This window comes from Camelus dromedarius, chromosome 19, assembly GCF_036321535.1.
Source record: "Camelus dromedarius isolate mCamDro1 chromosome 19, mCamDro1.pat, whole genome shotgun sequence".
In the NCBI taxonomy this organism is placed as follows: domain Eukaryota; kingdom Metazoa; phylum Chordata; class Mammalia; order Artiodactyla; family Camelidae; genus Camelus; species Camelus dromedarius.
In genome coordinates, this window is record NC_087454.1 from 39,160,495 (window position 1) to 39,178,904 (window position 18,410).

An 18,410-nucleotide genomic window follows, 5' to 3' on the forward strand; every position below is an offset into this window, starting at 1 on the left:
CTTTCCAAATTGGAGTCAGTCCTCTCAAACCCTGCGGTAATTTATCAGCTAAGTTCATACGCTCTTCTAAGTCCTTTGTTATTTCAACCTTCTTCACAGCATCTTCACCAGTAGATTCCATCTCAAGAAACCAATTTCTTTGCTTGTCCATAAGAAGCAGCTCCTCATTCATGCACATTTTTTCATGAGGTTGCAGCCAATCAGTCATATCTTCAGGCTCCACTTGTAACTCTAGTTCTCCTGCAATTTTCAGCACATCTGAAACTCCTTCCTGCACTGAAGTCTTGAGCCCCTCAAAGTCACACATCAGGATTGGAATCAATTCCTTCCAAACCCCAGTTCATGTTGATATTTTGACTTCTTCCCATGAATCACGAATGTTCTTAATGGCATGTAAAATGGTGAATCCTTTCCAGAAAATTTTCCATTCATTTGCCCAGACCCATCATTGGTGTCATTGTCTATGGCAGCTAAAGCCTTCCAAAATGTATTTCTTAAATAATAAGACTTGAAAGTCATAATTACTCCTGATCCATGGGCTGCAGAATAGATGTCGTGTTAAGCATGGAAACAGCATTCATCTCATGCATCTCCATCAGAGCTCCTGGATGACTTGTGCATTGTCCATGAGCAGTAATATTTTGAAAGAAATTTTTTTTGTGTGTTTTGTTTTGTTTTGTTTTCTGAGCAGTAGGTCTCAACAATGGGCTAAAATATTCATGTTGTAAATAGATGTGCTGTCATTCACGCTTTGTTCTATTTATAGAACACAGAGTAGATGTCACTTGATTCTCATGGGACATAGGATTTTCATAATGTTAAATGAATATTGGCTTCGTTAGCCGCTAACGGGAAAGTCAGCCTGTCCATTGAAGCCTTGATGCCAGGCGCTGACTTCTCTCCAGCTGTGATGGTGCTGGGTGGCCTCCCCTTGCACTTCTCTGCATTGAAAACCTGTTGTTTAGTGCAGCCACCTTCATTAGCTGTCTTAGCTTCATCTCCTGGAGCACTTGCAGCAGCCTCTGGGTCAGCTCTTCCCACCTTACCTTGCACAGGTATGCAGTGGAGATGGAATCTTGCCTTAAACTTCATTGGCCAACCCCTGCTGGCTTCACACTTTTCTTCTGAAGCCTCTTCACCTCTCTCAGGGTTTATAGAATTGCTGAGAATTAGGGACTTCCGCTGGATTAGGCTTTGCCTTAAAGGAATGTCATGCCTGTTTTAATTAAAATGATAAAGAACGAAATATTTCAGAAACTACCAAAATGTGACACAGAGATAAGAAATGAGCAAATGCTGCCAGAAAAAAATGTCACCAATGGAATTGCTGTACTCAGGGTTGTTACAAATCTTCAATTGTTTAAAAATATGCATTACCAGGGAGGGCAATAAAATGAAACATGCCTGTAATAGCAATGAATTTGCACTGGGAAGGTAAAAAGGGGATTCCTGCCTTCAGAATTCTCTCCTTTCTCCACTCCCCAGCACAGCCAAGCTCTTGAGTGCACACGTGCACACACAAAGCCAATTGTTTTATGTTTATAGAGGGTAAAAAGAAAATGCAAGACCACCATTCTGCATCGGGATCTCTGAAAGAACGTGAGGAAGACGGTTTCCAAAGGCAGGTGAAGAAAGTACGCGTCCTTGATGAAATCAGTGGACAGAGAACTATGGACACTGAAGGGTAAGACGTTCCCGTGTTAATTATGACAATGTGTGAATGAATGTGGGGAGTTATGTGGATATTGTAATATGTTTCAGAATACTTACCACCATATTTTTGTTACCATATTCGATCAGTACAGATGTGCATTTATTTTTCGACCTTGATTTCTGTAATCTGCTGCTTCTGTTCATTCTAACTGGTTACCAGAGTCTTGTTTGTATTTAGTTTGAGATTTTAGCGGGTTCTTGGACCAGATTTAGTCACTTCATTATCTGGATCCCTCTAGGTCCATTTCTATTGTCCTTAGGTTTCAACCACATCAAAGTGTCATGACCTGCCATGTGTCTATCATTTTTAATAAACTCTAGACATTGGGTAGAAAATAGAGAAAACTTGAGGCCTCGTGTGAGGTTAACTTGCTGCAGAGAAGGTGGGCATTACAGCTGGCAGGTGGTCAGGGCGCCAGCAGCGCTACATCCTGTTAACCCGGTTAGCAGCTGAGATCAGTCAGTGCAGCCAGCCCTCGTGAGGCCCGTGTGTCTCCTGTCCACCTTTGTTTCTGGCATGTAGCTCTCACGGATCCCAGCTAAGTCCTGCAGGTCTTTTTAGGGATCACCTTCGCTGACGGACCATGAGCTCCAGCTGCCTGACTGCGTTGCCCGTGCGTAGGGGGCACCGGCTGCCGGGCTGCTCTGCATCTCAGTGGTTTCCTCTGCAGTTACCGGGTGACCCCCGGGGAAGGTGGGCCCAGTCCTGGGCTTTCTTCTTCTCCATCTTGGCCTCATGTCCCTTTCTGGATTGTTAGCAATTTGGTACATTTGATCATGGATTTCATAATTTGTCCAGAGTTTCCTGTCATTCTCAGGGAGAGGTCATGGACATCACACCCATTAACCCGCTTTCAAAAACAAACATTTCCTTATATTTCCTAAAGGATCAGGTTTTGCTCCAGGTTTTGACTGAAATCTGGGCTCTCTGTGGGAGAAATCAAACAAGTCATGAACGCTTGCTTTACCGTAATGTGTTTGGTTGTGGTGACTTGGTCAGACCCTGATTCCCACGTTGAAACACAGTGAGCTCGCGCTGTCCCAGGCACAGGATCCTGAGACTGGTGGGGGGGAGGGGGCCCAGAGCACACCTCACGTGGGCTTTTCCTGTGTGTTTACTTTATGCACAAATGAGTAGGGGTGGGGACGCTGAAGAGAAGCCCAGATACCAAACACTTGCCAGAGGCCTGAGTGTAGTTTTTTCATATTTATTAGTGGGGGTACCTTAATTCTTTCCTGTGTGTTTATCAGCCTGAGCATTTATAGGGAAGGGCGAAAGGAACATGGAATTCTTCCCTTCCAGTTTCTGGGAGGGAAACTGGCAGAATTTCACAGTTTCTTTCCCCTCTCAGGAAGGTGGACATGAACGGATGTGAGCTGGTGGGAAAGCAGCAGCTGTTGGCAGCAAAGGAGGAGGCAGAATTGGCTGAAGAGGAGACAAGATGGTACAAGTGAGTTCAGCTCCTCCGCACATGTGGCTTTGAAAACACCTGTTGGATTTTTTGAAAACTTTTCTAAAATATTTAGACACAATATCATAAACCGACCCAAACAAAAGACATTTGTATACATGGCTTCATACAGGAGGAAAAGTGTTAATTTTTTCACATGTTAAGTTAAACGTTTAACTTTAAAAAGTATTAAGTTACTAAGAATTTCCTGGTCCCCAGTGCTGGCCAGACTGAGAGGAGAGACGGTTCACAGAGATGTTTCTGAAGGTGCTATAAACCGTTGTCACCCCGAGGATAGCAGTTTAGTGTAGCGTCAGTCGGACCAATACACATTCCCGTGCTGCTGGGGAGACCCAGGGGTAAGAAGTAGGGTCAGGATGTAAGGAAAGGAAGAATCAAGCTCTGATGAAAGACGCTCAGCACAGGACACGAGAGGGAAATGCTGAGAACGGGAGGGGGAGTTGTGTCGGCGCAGAACCGGGCAGGCGTTCAGTAACAGTGACGGAAGGAGTGGCTGCAGCGACAGCTTTGCACCTGCCGTGCTTCTGCAGCCGTGTGCAGTGTGTCTTGAGCGGTGAGATGATGTGTGTGAGTGTGCAGTTCAGATAACCTGGACTGGGGCAGGTTATTTAACAGCATACCCAGCATTGTGTCTTCTCTGATGGAACAATTTGTAACTCATAGGATAAGACTTGAAGAATGTCACGGGCAAATGCGGGAAGCAGAGATCACTTGGAGACACCAGGTAACCTGCCTTCCTCCTGACACAGAGTCCTCAGCACCTGATGCAGACAGTTATTGTGGCCCTGAGAACCCCTTGCCATGGGGTGTTTCTTGATGTGTTGACTTTTTCAGGTCACTCTTGCCGAGAAGAAGGCCCAAGACAGCTCGGTAAGAATTTGTTTCCTTCCTTACCTTTGTGCACAGTCGGCCACAACTGAACGTGGATGTTTTTCTCCCACAGCTCAGGGCTCAGGAGCTGGAGAGGGAAATCTCTGAATTGAGAAGGGAAAACTCTGACCTGAGAAGGGAAAACTACTCTGAGCTGAGAAGGGAAAACTCCTCTGAGCTGAGAAGGGAAGTTGCCCACCTGAAACAGAGGTACAGAATTTTGACACATTTTTACGGGTGTTTTGAGATTTTTAAGGACTGGTTGTTTTGTGCCTAGTAGAGGAATTGGTGGTGTAATTTGTATTGAAGCCATTCTTTGTCTTTAAGATTGGATGCAATCTGCAGATGGAGGCAGGCAGAGGAATACATGAGGCAGGAGCCCACCCCAGGAGGACCGTACAGGCTGCACCCTCCCCTGAGAGGTAAGGAGCGCACTGTGAAGTGCGGCAGCTCCATTTCTGCAGCAGGAGCCGCCCAGTGGGCTGCTTGTCCCCATGGGTATTTGTCGGGTTTCCTGGACACCACACCACACACTCACTGTGGGGAACAGGTTCACAGCTGGGTGACAAGATGCTGTTTTCTTTACATGCCACCAGCCAGCAGGGCTCTGTCCCCTGTGAGCGGTGGAGCTCACGCCCCTCCAGGGACTGCAGGCCACCCCCAAGTCTCTTGGATGCCTGGCGTGGCTGGCATGGCTGGTTTCTGTGCACTAGAAGACATGAGCGTCAGCCCTCTCTTCCCGCCTGGACACGGTTTTGAAGGCTGAATTTTCTTCTCATTTCAGGAAAATAACATGGATGACGTTTTAGAAGGAAGGCAGTATGTCATAACGAGAAAAACATTTTTCTTCATTTGCCTTGGTGGATAAATATTCTATTCAAGATCTGCTTTAAGGCAGCAGGCATTTCTTCACTAATTTTGCAGGTCCCTTCGTTCTTATAAAAAAGCTTGCACAGTGACCTAGAGTAGCCAGGTAGTAAGTGACATGACTACGTAGCCTCCCTCTCCCAGAGTTAACGTGTAACTCTAAAGTCTCCCACCAGCTACTCCATGTAACTCACCATTCTTTTGCCGATTATTACAACATGAGTCATTGAGGCCACTTCTTTCATAAATATTTACGTGACATCTGGTCACTTATACAAGACATGCGCTGTCAGAGAGAAGGCTTTTAACAGTTTACCAACAGGCTGAGGAGGAAGAGGTTGAGCTCACAGTCAGGGGTTGTTGATACTCTTCCTACGAAAGACCCTTCTTACTTTAATGTATAATCTGCATACAGACTGATTTGCCCTGAAGTGTGCTGTGAGTCCACTGTGTAAGTGTTGGTTGACAGGGATCTGAGCCTTGAGACCTCATCCAGGGTGATTAGCTATGAAAACACCTGAATCAAGGCCCTGTGGTGTCCTCATCATGGGACAGGGGTCCAGTCTCCCCTCGTCCTCCTGGTCACCTGAGGTGTGAGGGAGACCTGCGGCCTCTGTGAAGAGCCCGGGGCACGGGCGGGAGTGAGAGCTCCTGGAGGAGGGCACGGAGGGCTCGGCTCGTGCTTCCCCCGCACGGCAACTTCAGATAGAATCCGCCTTCAGCGCTGCTCTCCCTTTACAGCTTCAGGGCCGGGTGGCACCCCTGTTAGGAATGGCACCGCCTTTCCGGCAAAGGAGGCAGAGGAAACCAAAGTAAGTAATTTTACTCAGTTGTGTTCCAGTGGTCATTTTGTATTGAATAATCTCTGGAACTAGTATTTTCCTTTTGAACAAACCATTCCTGGCTTTGCCTGTGGATTGGGAATTAGGGGATAAGTATGCCCAGGCATCACAGTGAAGTTTGCTGACACTATTTTATCCCCAAAGCCTCCTGAGCAGCCCAGGCTGCAGGCAGGCCCAGGGCTGAAGGAGTGGATGCAGCGTAGCTGCCAATTGGGCACCCAGTACAAGGGAGGGTGCACGGTGCGGAAGACTGCTGCGTTGGGTTTCGGCTCCCGTCGGTGTTGGCGCTTTTGTCTGTCATCCAACCCAGCCCTCCCTACTGTCCCACAGGTCACCCCGTGGGCCGGAGGGCCCCAACCTTTCCGAGAACCAGCCTGCGTGGCCTGTCCCGGGTGTGGCCCGTCGTCGCCCAGCTGGGCACCTGCACCTGGTCCCCCTTGGTGCCATGTGCAAACTCGCCCCCCACCGCCAGCTGCTCCGCTCGGTAAGAGGAAAGCATAGTCCTCTGTTTCTTCCTTGAGTCACTGCAGAAGAAGGGCAGATCGCTCTCCGGGGCTTCCCGGTGCACGGGCGGCCCTGACTGGGCTCACGGCCGTGTCCCTCTGGTCCCTTAGCAGACGCACTTGAGGGACCGCGTCTTCCCCGTCCTGCCCTGGGGAGGGAGGTGTCTGTTGTAGAGGGAAAGAGGGTCCTCTGACGGAGGGCAGACGTGTCGGTTCTGCACACGGGCCTTCAACAGACACCACGTCCCGGGCTCCCTGGAGGACAAGCCCGCCCCTGTCACTGTCTGCAGCGAGGGTAGCCCTGACCTTCCACAGCCGATGATCGGTAATGGAAGAAACACCCGAACCCGGGGCCTGTGGTCTCTTCAGTCAAGGGTCCTGAGACCTGTCTCCCACTCGGTCTGATGTGAGACTTAGTGTGATACGGGGAAGAAGGCCTCAAAGATCTTTTGCGCTTCAGCAAACTAACATGTTTTGTAAGGCAGTGAACCGTGAAAGACTGTTTTGTATTTTATTTTATCTGTGCCGAGAAGCTAGTTGACTCGGGGAAGGACATAGGTTAGTGGTAAATAGAATGCTTGCTTAGCATGCCGAATTCCGTGTGCTCATTCCCGGTACCTCCATTTAAAAACAGAAGAAAAGGAAAAACCAAAACAAGAGCAAACTTGAAATGTTAGAAACACATAGTGCGCAAACCCAACTTCCATATCCATTCTTTTTACGTGTTTTCCTCTTACTGCTTGGTTTGAAATATATCCCAACCGTGACTTAAGCCTTTTTTTCAGAAAATGCTCTAAGTCTTTGAAAGTCTCTTCTGCCACTTTTGTTTTGACACATCCACGAACGGAGATAGACGCACATGGTGGTTTTAATATACATTCGTGAATATTCTCATTAATGTACCTGTAACTACATTTTACAGATGGTGTGTCAGTGCAGCACTTTCCAGAAGAGAGAGGAAGAGAATCTTGCTGGGATGAGGTACTGTCTCTTGTTGTTCATGTCCTTGCGTGGCTATATAAGTACCAGGGGATTCTGAGACATAAGCCGGGGGTTGGTGTGAGTGTGCATTTTCACGTTTGCACCTGCTGATGAGAATTTCTGACTTACGTTTTGAACTTACAATTTAGGATGTGATTCTGTGCTTAATGCCGTAGGACTGGATAATGCACTTGTGTTCATTTTCCAGACTCACCTAGTGAAACCAGTGTCTGTATGGGCATTCTTTTTTTCAGGGTCTTTCCCTTACAGTTCATTAGAGGATATTGAAAAGAAATTCATCCCTGGGAAAGTTAGGTGTATCTTGGAGTTGGTTCTTGTTTTAGCCGTCCTCACTTGAAATTAATTAAGTGACGTTTCATTTTCAAGGCAGCATGTTTTGTCTTCCCATTCCACCGCCAGTAACAGTGGTCTAGTTTCCTTAATGCCTTACGCTGTTTCCCACCTGCTCCTTTTACTCAGGCTGCCCTTCCCCAAAGCCCCTCCACATCCCCTCTCTGCGCTGGCTCTCTCTTTTACGAAACAGTGCGGTCTTCCCAGCGTTCCCTGAGCTGTCCACGTGCAGCAGACTCTCCTGTCCTTTGTGGCGTTACTGTACCCGTTCACCTCAGTTGCAGAGCTGTTGAAACTTTCTGTGCTGACTTGTTTTCATGGATCCTGTGCCTCTGGCAGAACAGGAGAATCTGCCTTTTATTTGTACCGCCAGCTTCTCCCAGGATAGGGCTTATGTTCTGATAGCTTCGGTAAATAACTCTTGTCTACCTGACTGACTGACTGACCAAGCGTATGCACATGATGGTTTCTGAAGTTCGGTTCTTGTTTTATCTTGTTTTGTGTTCCTAGGAAGGGGCGGCTGAGCCCGAAATCAGAAAACCGGAATACGCTAGTGGGGCTGTAGGAATGGCTCCGCAGGAGCTGACAGATCATAACACACTGAACTCAGATGGTGGAGCACACGGAGCTTATTATACACTGGGTAAGTTAGTGAACGTGGATGGCATTTCTTGTCCTCTGTGCCTGGAAACTAGTGTGCTCTGGGGGGAAGGGTGTATGCAGCTCAGCAGTAGAGAGAATATGGGCTTAGCATGCAGGAGTTCCTGGGGTCACTATCCAGTTCTTCCAAGAAACGAGTGTGATACGGGGAAGGAAGGAAGGAAGTAAGGCGCAAAAGTTGTGTTTCGCTTCAGCAGTGTCTTCGCAGGAAAGCCTAATCCTCCATCCTTTTCTGTGGTTTTTAGCCGACGTGGGACCTGGCCCGGCTCCGGTGTGGCCCGGCAGCGCCCGCCCACCTGCGGCGGCCCCGGAGGCCCAGGTAAGTGGCGTGGTCATGCTCTGTTGGACCTCGTCCTGGGAATGGTGATCTTCCCGTTTTCCCGGCAGCCGTTCCTGGCCTCGTCTGCAGTTTGTGTGTCCTGTGACGGGTCTGGCGTGGCGTGTCGCTGCCTTTTTCAGACTCAAAACTCTTGCCCAGGAGCCAGTGGGCTGCTTCTCCCGGGAGCCCGTCGCCTTGGCTGGTGCCTGCAGGAGCCATGAGGGAGTGCTTAGGAGCCGGGGCCCGCAGACTTTGACTGTGGGTTTCTCGAAACAGCGTGAGGAGGGTGAGCCCTCGCTCCACACTGACTTCTCCTGGCTCGGCTGACTCCTTCCTGACCTCCTGCACCTGGGGTTGCTCCTGGGTCACTGAGACGGATTTCTGTGTCGTCGTTCTTTTGACTGGTTTCCCGGCTCAGGCCAGGTGATTCTCCTGTTTAGAATGTCCATTCAGATCCTGGTAACTGGAAAAGGGGCAAAGCCCTCCCTCCAGCTTTGTACGGTGTGCTTTGTGCAACTTTGAGTCTTCCTGGGTGTGGTAAACGTCACAGCCCGTCACTGTCTTTTCTCGGGAGGTAAGTGTGTCTTGGCCGCTGCCTCCAGTTGTACTCTGGGCACAGAAGCCTGGCTCTCGGAGATGGTGCGCTTGTAGTAGGGAATAGAGGCTGGAAGGGAAAGAGCCCGCCGTGGAAATGCCTCCTTCCCTGCGGGGGAATTCCGATGCGCACCAGAGTGCGTACGTTGTGTTTGTCCCCCACCCTGCGCCGGGTCGGGCCTGCCCTGGAAGCTGTCAGAGCTGCTCGTCGGTCTCATGGCACACCGTGGGGTCTTGCGCACGAGCTGGTACAGTCCGTTTGGTGTCAGGTGTGGGGTTGAGACTCCCCACGTCACTCTCCTCCCGTAGCACGCAGGTAGGGTGCGTTCCGTAGCGAACGTGAAATCCAGACGTCCCTGAGGATAGGGATGACTGTAGCGGAGCCTGACTCCCTTCTGAGGACAGCCTTGTCTCCTCAGGAGCCCTTGGCCAGCTCCGCCGCAGGACTCCTGGATGCCCAGCTCCCCAGGGCTCTTTGCGCCCAGAGGCAGCCCCTGCGGGGCGGAGGAGGGCCCTTTGTGAGGAGGGGGCAGCGAGGGCCCGGCAGGGTCCTGCAGGCAGAGCGGCGGCCCAGGTGCGGCTCTGCTTGCTCGTGTGGAGAATGAGCTCTTCACGTCCGTCCCGTCTCCGTGTTCCTGGTCCGCGCCGGGCAAGCTTGCGTGGAGCTGGGGAAGGTGGCGGGGAGGGCCGTCGCGCCCGCCCAGAGCAGAGCGGCTGGCTGTTGGGAAGGCGCTAGTTTGCCCGTGTGCTGGAAGCTCTGTGTGCAGCCTCTCGGGCAGGAGGACCCTTGGCTTCCTACACTTGGAGACAGCTGCTGTGACGTGCGGCCTCTGGGTCGTGTCCCCGTGTCCTCGTGTGCGGCCCAGGCTGCAGGCAGGCCCCAGAGGGCTGGGCGGAGCGTGTGGCGCAGTGCTGCTCTCTGGGCACCCGGTGGAGGGGAGGGTGCCCGGTGCCGACCGCTGCTGCGTTGGTTTTCGGCTCTTGCCGGTGTGGGCCCTTTTTGTCTGTCATCCAACCCAGGTCTCCCTTCTGTCCCGCAGATCACCCCGTGGGCCGGAGGGCCCCAACCTTTCCGAGGACCAGCCCGCGTGGCCTACCCCTTGAGCGGCCCGTCGTCGCCCAGCTGGGCACCTGCACCTGGTCCCCCTTCGTGTCCTGTGCAGCCTGACCAGTCCCCGCTAGCTGTCCCGCCCGGTATGAGGAAAGCAGAGTACTTTGTTTCTTTCTTGATTCACTGCAGAAGTGGGGCAGGTCGTTCTCCGGGGCTTCCCGGTGCACGGGCGGCCCTGACTGGGCTCACGGCCGTGTCCCTCTGGTCCCTTAGCAGACGCACTTTATGGGCCGCGTCTTCCCCGTCCTGCCTTGGGGATAGAGGTGTCTGTTGTAGAGGGAAAGAGGGTCCTCTGACGGAGGGCAGACGTGTCGGTTCTGCACACGGGCCTCCAACATAGACCACGTTCCGGGCTCCCTGGAGGAGAAGCCCGCCCTTGTCGCTGTCTGCAGCGAGGGGAGCCCTGACCTTCCACAGCCGATGATCGGTTATGGAAGAAACACCCGATCCCGTGGCCTGGTGTCTCTCCAGTCAAGGGTCCTGAGACCTGTCTCCCACTCGGTGTAATGAGAGCAATTGTCATACGTGGAAAGAAGGCTCAAAGTTTTTTTCTGGAGTATTGTTAACACTGAAAAGCCTAATCCTCCATATTTTGTGTGGTTTTTTTTCCGATGCAGAACCTCGTGCAGCTGCGGTGTTCCCTGGTAGCTCCCGCCCGTCTAGGCGACCACACAGGCCCTGATAATTTGGGAGATCTTGCTCGGTGGAATTCTTTCTGGGATATGTATTCTTTTTGTTTTTGCAGCAGCCTCTTCTGGCCTCGTCTGCATACTGTGTGTTCTGTTACGGGTCTGGCATGTCTTTTTGTTTTCAAATTCAATCTCTTGCCCAGGGTCCATTGGCTTTTCCTCTCAGCCAGTCACCTTGAGTTTTGCTTGCAAAAGGCATCAGCGAGGGAGTGCATGAGGGCTGAGTACCTCAGGCTTTGACTGTGTGTTTCTTAAAATAGCATAAGAATGGTGAGCCCTTGCTCCATACTGACTTCTCCTGGCTCGGCTAACTCCTTTTTACCTCCTTCTCTTGTGATTGCTCCTGGGTCACTGAGACCGGTTCATGTTGTCATTCTTGAATGGTTTCCTGATTCAGGCTGGGGGATTCTCCTCTGTAGAATGCCCATTGAATTACTTGTAACTGAAAACTGAGTAAAGCCACCCCTCCAGCCTTACACCGTGTGGTTTGTGCAACTTTGAGTCTTCCTGAGAGTGGTAAATATCACAGCCCATCATTGTCTCTTCTGGGGAGGTAAAGGTGCCTTCCCCGCTGCCTCCAGTTGTATTCTTGGGCAGAAAAGCCTGATTCTCTGAGATGGTGCATTTGTAGTAGGGAATAGAGGCTGGAAGGGAAAGAGCCCACAGTGAAAATGCCTACTTCCCCGCAGGACCATTTTGCACCACAGTCCTGGCATAATGTTCTCCATCCCGCGCTGGGTCGGTTCTGCCCTGGAAGCTGTCAGAGCTGCTTCTCTGTCTCATCACACACCGTGGGATTTTCCACATGAGCTAAAATCCCGTTGGTGTTATTTGCAGGATTGAGACTTCCCCCTTCCCTTTCCCATAGGGCAAACGTAGTGTGCTTTTCCTAGCAAACTTAAAATCCAGACATCCCTGAGAATAAGGATGATTGTAGCGGAGACTGACTCCCTTCTGAGGACAGCCTTGTCCCCTCAGAAGCACTTTGCCAGCTCCCCCACAGGACTGCGGGATGCCCAGCTCCTCAGAGCTCATTGCGCCCAGGGGCAGCTCCTGCATGGCAGAGGAGGGCCCTTTGTGAGCAGGGAGTAGAGAGGGTCTGGCAGGGTCCTGCAGACAGAGCAAGTACCCAGGTGCGGCTCTGATTCTATGTGTGGGAAACCAGGCCTTCATTTCCTTTCTTTCTCTGTTTCTGGTTCATGCAGACCATGCTTCTGTGGAGCTGGGGAAGGTGTCAGGGTGGGTTGTCCTGCACAGAGAGGCTTCCTGTTTGGGAGGTCCTACTTTATCAATTTGTTGGAACCTCTGTGCATCATCTCAGGCAGGACTCTCGCCTTCCTCCACTTACAGACACCGGCGGCGTCGTGTGGCAACAGTGTTTTATCCCCAAGGTCGAGTGTGTGTCCCTGTGCTGCTGTCTGGGCACCCGATGGACGGGAGGGTGCCCGGTGCTGACAGCTGCTGCATTGAGTTTCAGGTTCTGTAGGTGTTGTTCCTTTTGTCTATCATCCAACACAGCTCCCTCTCCTGTTCTGCAGGTCACTGTGGAGTCCCGATGTCCCGGTTCTTGAGCAGGATCATTTGGTGTGTCTTGCCCGATGGGACACCCAGCATCATTACTCAGAGGGTACTCGTCACTGCCACCCCCACCTCTGTTGTGGCCAATTTGGTCTCAGCCACCACCACCCCCACCACCACCAGTTACAGCAGTCGGTAAGATGAGAGCATGTGCTTCTGCTCCCTTGTCGAGTCTTTGCAGAAGGGGAGATGGCACTCCAGGGCCTTGCGATGCCTGAGGAAATCTGACTTGGGACATTGTGACATATGTCTAGCTTCCCAGCACACACATCTGATGGACTGTGTCATTTCCCCGTCCTGACCTGGGAAGCAGGTGTCTCTTGTGTAGAACAGAAGAGACTTTTGACAGAATATCAAATGAATTTGAAGTCCCAGTTTGGCAGATGTGCCTCTTGCATGGACCATGTGATGTGCTCTGTGAGGGGTGAAGCACAGCCCTAACTTCAGGGGCTCACGGGGTTGCCTCGAGGGGTGAGGGAGCGAGTGAAGGAGAGAGACATTCACAACAGACAGCTTGTCACCATAGCAGATATGCCCGTACAGGGCCTCAGAGTGCAGAAGAGGGACACGTGAGCCACACAGGAGTGAATAGGAGGGTGTGGAGGGGAAGAAAGAAATTGAGGGACTGCCCAGTGGGCGTTTGTTGGGTTCACTCAGATGGATCTGGAAGGTCACTCCCGGCAGGGCGGGCAGTGGGCAGTTCAGGCGGGCCGTGTGAATGCAGCGTGAGGTCCACTCAGAGCCACGTGTGTGTGCAGGGGACTCAGTGCAGCCATGCACGTATCCCCTTCAGAACCCAGTCCCTCTAGAAAGCCCTCAGTTCACAACCTCATGTAAAGATGATTGTTCTCTTGAGTTTCTGAAAGTTCTGGGTCTGGATGAAATCTCTGGGTATCAGAGAAACTGAAATTTAGCTTGTTTTTTTCAGGGTATTTTGTGTGGCTGAAGTTTTCTTTTGCCCCAGTGATTTGAAAAGTGCAGGCAGGATTTAGATCAGCTGAGCAGGTGCCTTGCCCTTCAGCATGAGGCAGGTTCTTTGGGGGAAGTCAGGGGTGATCAGGAGACCCCCTGTAGGACCCCTGTCCCCACACCCCTGCTCCCTCCTGTCACCATGCCCACTGTCAGCTTGGCATCTCCACATTTATGTCACAAGATCCAACTTCTGATTCTTTGAGTTCTTGCAGTTCATCCCCTAACACCAAGACTCAGTGGGGCCCCCACAGGGTCTCAGCATTGTTGTCTGTGAGCCGGGGGGTAATGCTGGTCCCTGACATCATTTTGAGGAGGGTTGGGTCAAGCACACACATTGTTTTGCAAAATGACTGGGACATACTTCTCACTCAGCATTCTCATGGTTTAAAAGAAAGTGTCTGCACACAGAATCATCAAAAGAGACCTCAGGAAGTCCATTAAATTAAACTGAAGATATAAGAGCTCAGGCCCAGATCTTACCATTCTCTGCTTTAAAGATAAGGCGAAAGGCCCCTTTCTTCTATTAAATCTTAGGTCCTACTAGTTAAAGAAGGAAATACAACAATGAGAATGTGCACATTTTGAGATCTGTGTCTGAGATGTGAAAACAATTATTTTCATTCTGTATAGACACAGAGATGCACACACAGTTTACAGTGTCCGTCAGAAGCCATACATACATTAGAGAAGACAAAATCAAGAAAAAATAAGATCCTACTAAAATAAATAACTCTTTTTGCCTTACAGCACAGTCAGTTTGGCAACTGAAGGGGCCCCTGAGCTGTGACAATGATGTGCGTAGAGATGTCAGAGGTGCATTACGGCCCGAATGTTTCCCTGCTCCATCCTGCCCCCTCCGCTGTTCTCTCCTATTGTCACCCCTAATGAAATTGTCACAGTTCTCTCTGTGTCAGTGTCTGCTTCCTGGAGGACCAGTGGTCACACTCTCTTGAGGGCACGCAGTGATTCACAGGCACACAACTCACAAACCAGCAGGAACTAAGATGACAGGGCAGACGCAAGGTTACCCCTTCAGGGCAGCAGTGACCGCAGGGGCCCCGGGGCTCCTCCTGGGTGGTGGGTACAGCCTGTGTCTAGATCTAGTGATGGCTGTGCTGCTTCAGTCTGTAAACACTCACTGGGCATGTGGGGCCTGTCAGTCACAGGGGTGTCTGGTCGTGAGCTAGATGACCAGAATGAAGTGGCCGTGTCTCATGGTGAGGAACGGATGAGGTGCAGGAGGGGGCCATGGGCGTCCAGCGAGAGGCCCTACACTGACCAGGCCCATGCCCCCGCCCCGTGTCAGCTGCCCGGCAGCCTCGGCTCCAGGCAGACCCTGAGGGGGGCTGAGGGCGGCAGTGCTCTCAGTGGGCCCCATGAGCGCCCTTCATCCTCCCACAGCCTCCTGACTCTGAGGTGGGTGGGGCAGGGTCAGTGGGTGGGGCGCCACCACTGCCAGGGAGGTGTTGGGTATAAAAAGAGTCCACTCCACTCTGTGCTAGCTGTCCCTGGAGCCCACGGGGCCCTCCCTCCTTCCAGGTGGGGGAGGCAGCCAGCCCTGCAGCAGCTCTGGGGTCCAGGCTGGGCCACAAACAGGTCAAGGTGAGACTGCTGTGCTGCCCGGGAAGTGGGGGGAACAGCGATGTAGCAGTAAATGCCAGCAGGAGCAGCTCTGTAACCGGGATCCTCCACTGTGAGCAGGGCTGGGGCTGGAACATCACTGTGAGGGTGGGAGGGCTGGGAGAGATGTGGCCCTGTGGCCCTGGACAGGGCTAGACCTGAGCTCAGGGCCTGACGGCCTAGGGGAGAGTCAGAGAAAGACACACTCAGGGAGAGACTGTGTGTGAGTGAGAGAGAGAAAAGTGGGGGTCAAGTCCTAAAGAGGGACAGGAGGTGACAAGAGAGGGACACCAAGTAGGGGGAAGCAGAGAGAAGAGGAGGCAGGAAGGAAAGAGGGAGCCAGCCCAGGGTGCGTGGTGGGGGACGATGGGCCAGGGTGACTGGGAAGGGGAGTTGGCCCATCCTTCACCAAGCCCTGCATCTGCCACTGTTAGGGCCGCAGGGACCAGCAGCCCGCTCAGCTAGACAGGCACCACTGGTTCTCAGAACGGGACTGAGAGCCACGCCTAGGGCCCTCCGGCCATTTCCCAGGTAAGGAGGACCAGGAGGGCTCTCCCCAGCACCACAGTGGCACCATCTCTAGCTTCACAGAGACCCTGTGAGCAGGCACCTTCCCATTCCCGTTCCACAGAAGGGAAACAGAGGCTCAGCCAGCCAGCCGACTTGGCCCTGTCTGCAGGGTTATTCACTTTCCCGATGCTTCTTTCCCAGGCAGGCAAATGCCCCTGTCCTAAGAAGGGGGCCTGTGACAAGCCCGAAGGCTTGGGTCCCACCCGACTGTCCTCTGGGGCTGGGTGACCTGGGCAGGTCTCTTCCCCTCCTTGGGCCTCGACTGTATGACCAGGGGCCCTTCTCCCCATCTTCCTGGGAAGTGGGACCCCAGCAGGGCCATCGCTCCAGGCCTCCCAGGCCCCTGGGTGGTTGTGGGGTGATCTCTGGCTCTCGGGGGAATTCCTTTCTGGGCAGGGCGATGGCTCATGTGCGCTCACCACTTGTTACGGGGTCACATCTTGCTATTTCCGTCTGGAATGGGACTTACCTACCATAGAGCCTAAGACTTGGTTTTCCACGTTTTTCTAAATTGGCCCTTGTGCAGAAGAGCAGCTTCCCTGGCCGGGGTGACAGACCCAGTCCTGGTGAGGAGGCCCTTCCTACTCCCCTCACCTCGCTGCTGCTGGTCACCCCCAAACTCCAGAGCCATGCTCACCCCCTTGGATTCCCTGCTCCCCCCTCCCCATGCCAAGCCCAGCCTCTCCCCCTGCCCCAGAGACCCCTTCTCCTGAGGGAAGTTGTGGGGCCCTTAGGGTCAGGACTCCAAGCCCTGTGTCACGGCAGGGAACACCCCAGCTGATTGGTGACAGGCCTGGAAGCAAGGGTGGGGCCCTGAGCCCCCACGGGCTGTGTGGCCTTGGTCTGGTCACAGCCTCTCAGCCCAGCATCACAGCCTCGCACACCCCTCCAGGCCCATGTGCCTGAGATGTCACTCAGTCACACACACAGGCTCCAGCCCCACTCCCCACCCCCATGCAGGCACATGGAGGGCACACATGCACACACAGGGACATGTACACACATACAGGAACATACACACATGCACGGGGACACACCCACAGGCTCATCCCCCAGCCACCAGGATGCCACTTCATTATCTTACGTGTCGCTGCTGCAATAAAAAAATTAAAACATAAATATTCAAATGGTAAATGCTGGAGAGGGTGTGGAAAACAGTGAACCCTTGTACACTGTTGGTGGGAATGTAGTTTGGTACAGCAATTATGGAAAATGGTATGGAGATTCCTCAAAAAACTAAAAATATACTTACTATATGATACAATAATCCCACTCCTGGGCATATATCCAAAGGGAACCTTAGTACAGAAAGACACCTGCACCCCAATGTTCATAGCACTATTTACAATAGCCAAGACATGGAAACAGCTTAAATGTCCACCAACAGATGACTGGATACAGAAGCCATGTCATATGTATACAATGGAATACTACTCAGCCATAAAAAATAATATGCCATTTGCAGCAACATGGATGGCCCTGAAAAACGTCATTCTAAGTAAGCCAGAAAGAAAGAAAAACATATGACAACACTCATGTGGAATCTAAAAGAAATTAAAAATAGAAAACAAACTTATGGTTACCAGAGGGGAACGGGGTGGGAAGGGATGCACTGGGAGTTCGAGATTTGCAGATAGTGACTGGTAAATATAGAGCAACAAGTTTATACTACAAAGCACAGGGAACCATAGTATCTTGTAGTAGCTCATGGTGAGAAAGGACATGAAAATGAATACACATATGTTCATGTATGACTGAAGCATTGTGCTGTACACCAGAAATTGACACATTGTAAACTGACTATACTTCAATAAAATAAAAATTTAAAAACCTGAACATTTAAAACGACCCTTGAGAGAAATGGCCCCATCTCACCAAAGGCAGGAAAACGCTGGGACACTACGGGGAGGAGGAGGCGAGATGGCGCTGAGAGGATGGGGGAGCAGGAGGGCAGCTATAGAGGGGCGCCAGGCAGGGGGCAAACGTGGAGAAGAGGGGACAGTTGCTCTGGCTCAAGGAACGCTTGCCAACCAGATGCGTGACGTGGCCCTGTAGCATTTGGACAGGCCAGGGTGGGGCAGGGCTGAAAATGGTCCATGGGCTGACCTGGGCTTCTTTCTGGCTTCCAGCTGGGCTGGGGATGGAGGGACACGTGTGTCCCAGCCTCCCCTAGCCAGTGTGAGCTGCGGAGCAAACTGGGCACAGGCTCAGCCGGGAAGGTCTGAAGCTTGGCCCCTGCCTGGGTAAGCTGTGTGCTTTCTGAATGCTGGACCTCTCTTGTCAACGTGCCACCCCACGCTGACACGTGCGTACACACACACACAACCTCCCAGTAGAGTGCCTTGTAGGAGATGCTCCATGTGGGGCCACCAGGTGACACAAGCTGGCAGTTGGGAAGAGGTACACACTGTGTTTGTTCCATTTGTACTTTTTGTTTCTTTGGTCAGGTTGGATATATTATCACTTGTTAATGCTCCTCTTCATTTTTATGTACTGAAATTTATTTATTTTTTGAATAGAAAACATGACGATAAGGCAAGTTAAATGGCTGAGAGGTGACACACACACTGGGGTGCATCATGAACCTCCTGGATCTTGGCTAATGATGGAAGTGGACACATGAAGGATTCCTGGTGTGACAAGTGAAGGTAAGCATCTTGAAGCCCAGTCATGTGATGTTTCTACCTTAATGTTCTTT

General features: G+C 51.8%; 1 protein-coding gene and 1 long non-coding RNA gene across 2 annotated transcripts; both read left to right on the plus strand.

Annotated features, from left to right (window-relative positions):
- The first annotated feature begins 1,597 nt into the window (after nucleotides 1-1,597).
- Nucleotides 1,598-8,812, plus strand: LOC105106067 (transport and Golgi organization protein 1 homolog). Its single transcript, XM_064476616.1, has 12 exons — nucleotides 1,598-1,684; nucleotides 3,066-3,164; nucleotides 3,849-3,909; nucleotides 4,020-4,055; nucleotides 4,129-4,265; nucleotides 4,383-4,477; nucleotides 5,664-5,734; nucleotides 6,095-6,248; nucleotides 7,190-7,248; nucleotides 8,110-8,242; nucleotides 8,505-8,578; nucleotides 8,719-8,812. The coding sequence occupies exons 1-12, from the start codon at nucleotides 1,671-1,673 to the stop codon at nucleotides 8,797-8,799; spliced, it is 1,014 nt and encodes a 337-aa protein (XP_064332686.1). The 5' UTR covers nucleotides 1,598-1,670; the 3' UTR covers nucleotides 8,800-8,812.
- A 1,464-nt stretch (nucleotides 8,813-10,276) lies between these two features.
- On the plus strand, nucleotides 10,277-14,424 carry LOC135318642 (uncharacterized). Its single transcript, XR_010376931.1, has 3 exons — nucleotides 10,277-10,366; nucleotides 10,901-12,685; nucleotides 14,270-14,424. It is a non-coding gene; the product is annotated as an uncharacterized LOC135318642 (long non-coding RNA).
- The last annotated feature ends 3,986 nt before the right edge of the window (nucleotides 14,425-18,410 follow it).

Excerpts from the sequence above, each read along its gene's own strand:
- LOC105106067 (XM_064476616.1), top strand. Across the intron at positions 3,910-4,019 it reads AGATCACTTGGAGACACCAG|GTCACTCTTGCCGAGAAGAA; the intron begins GTAACCTGCCTT and ends TGACTTTTTCAG. Across the intron at positions 8,243-8,504 it reads CGGAGCTTATTATACACTGG|CCGACGTGGGACCTGGCCCG; the intron begins GTAAGTTAGTGA and ends TGTGGTTTTTAG.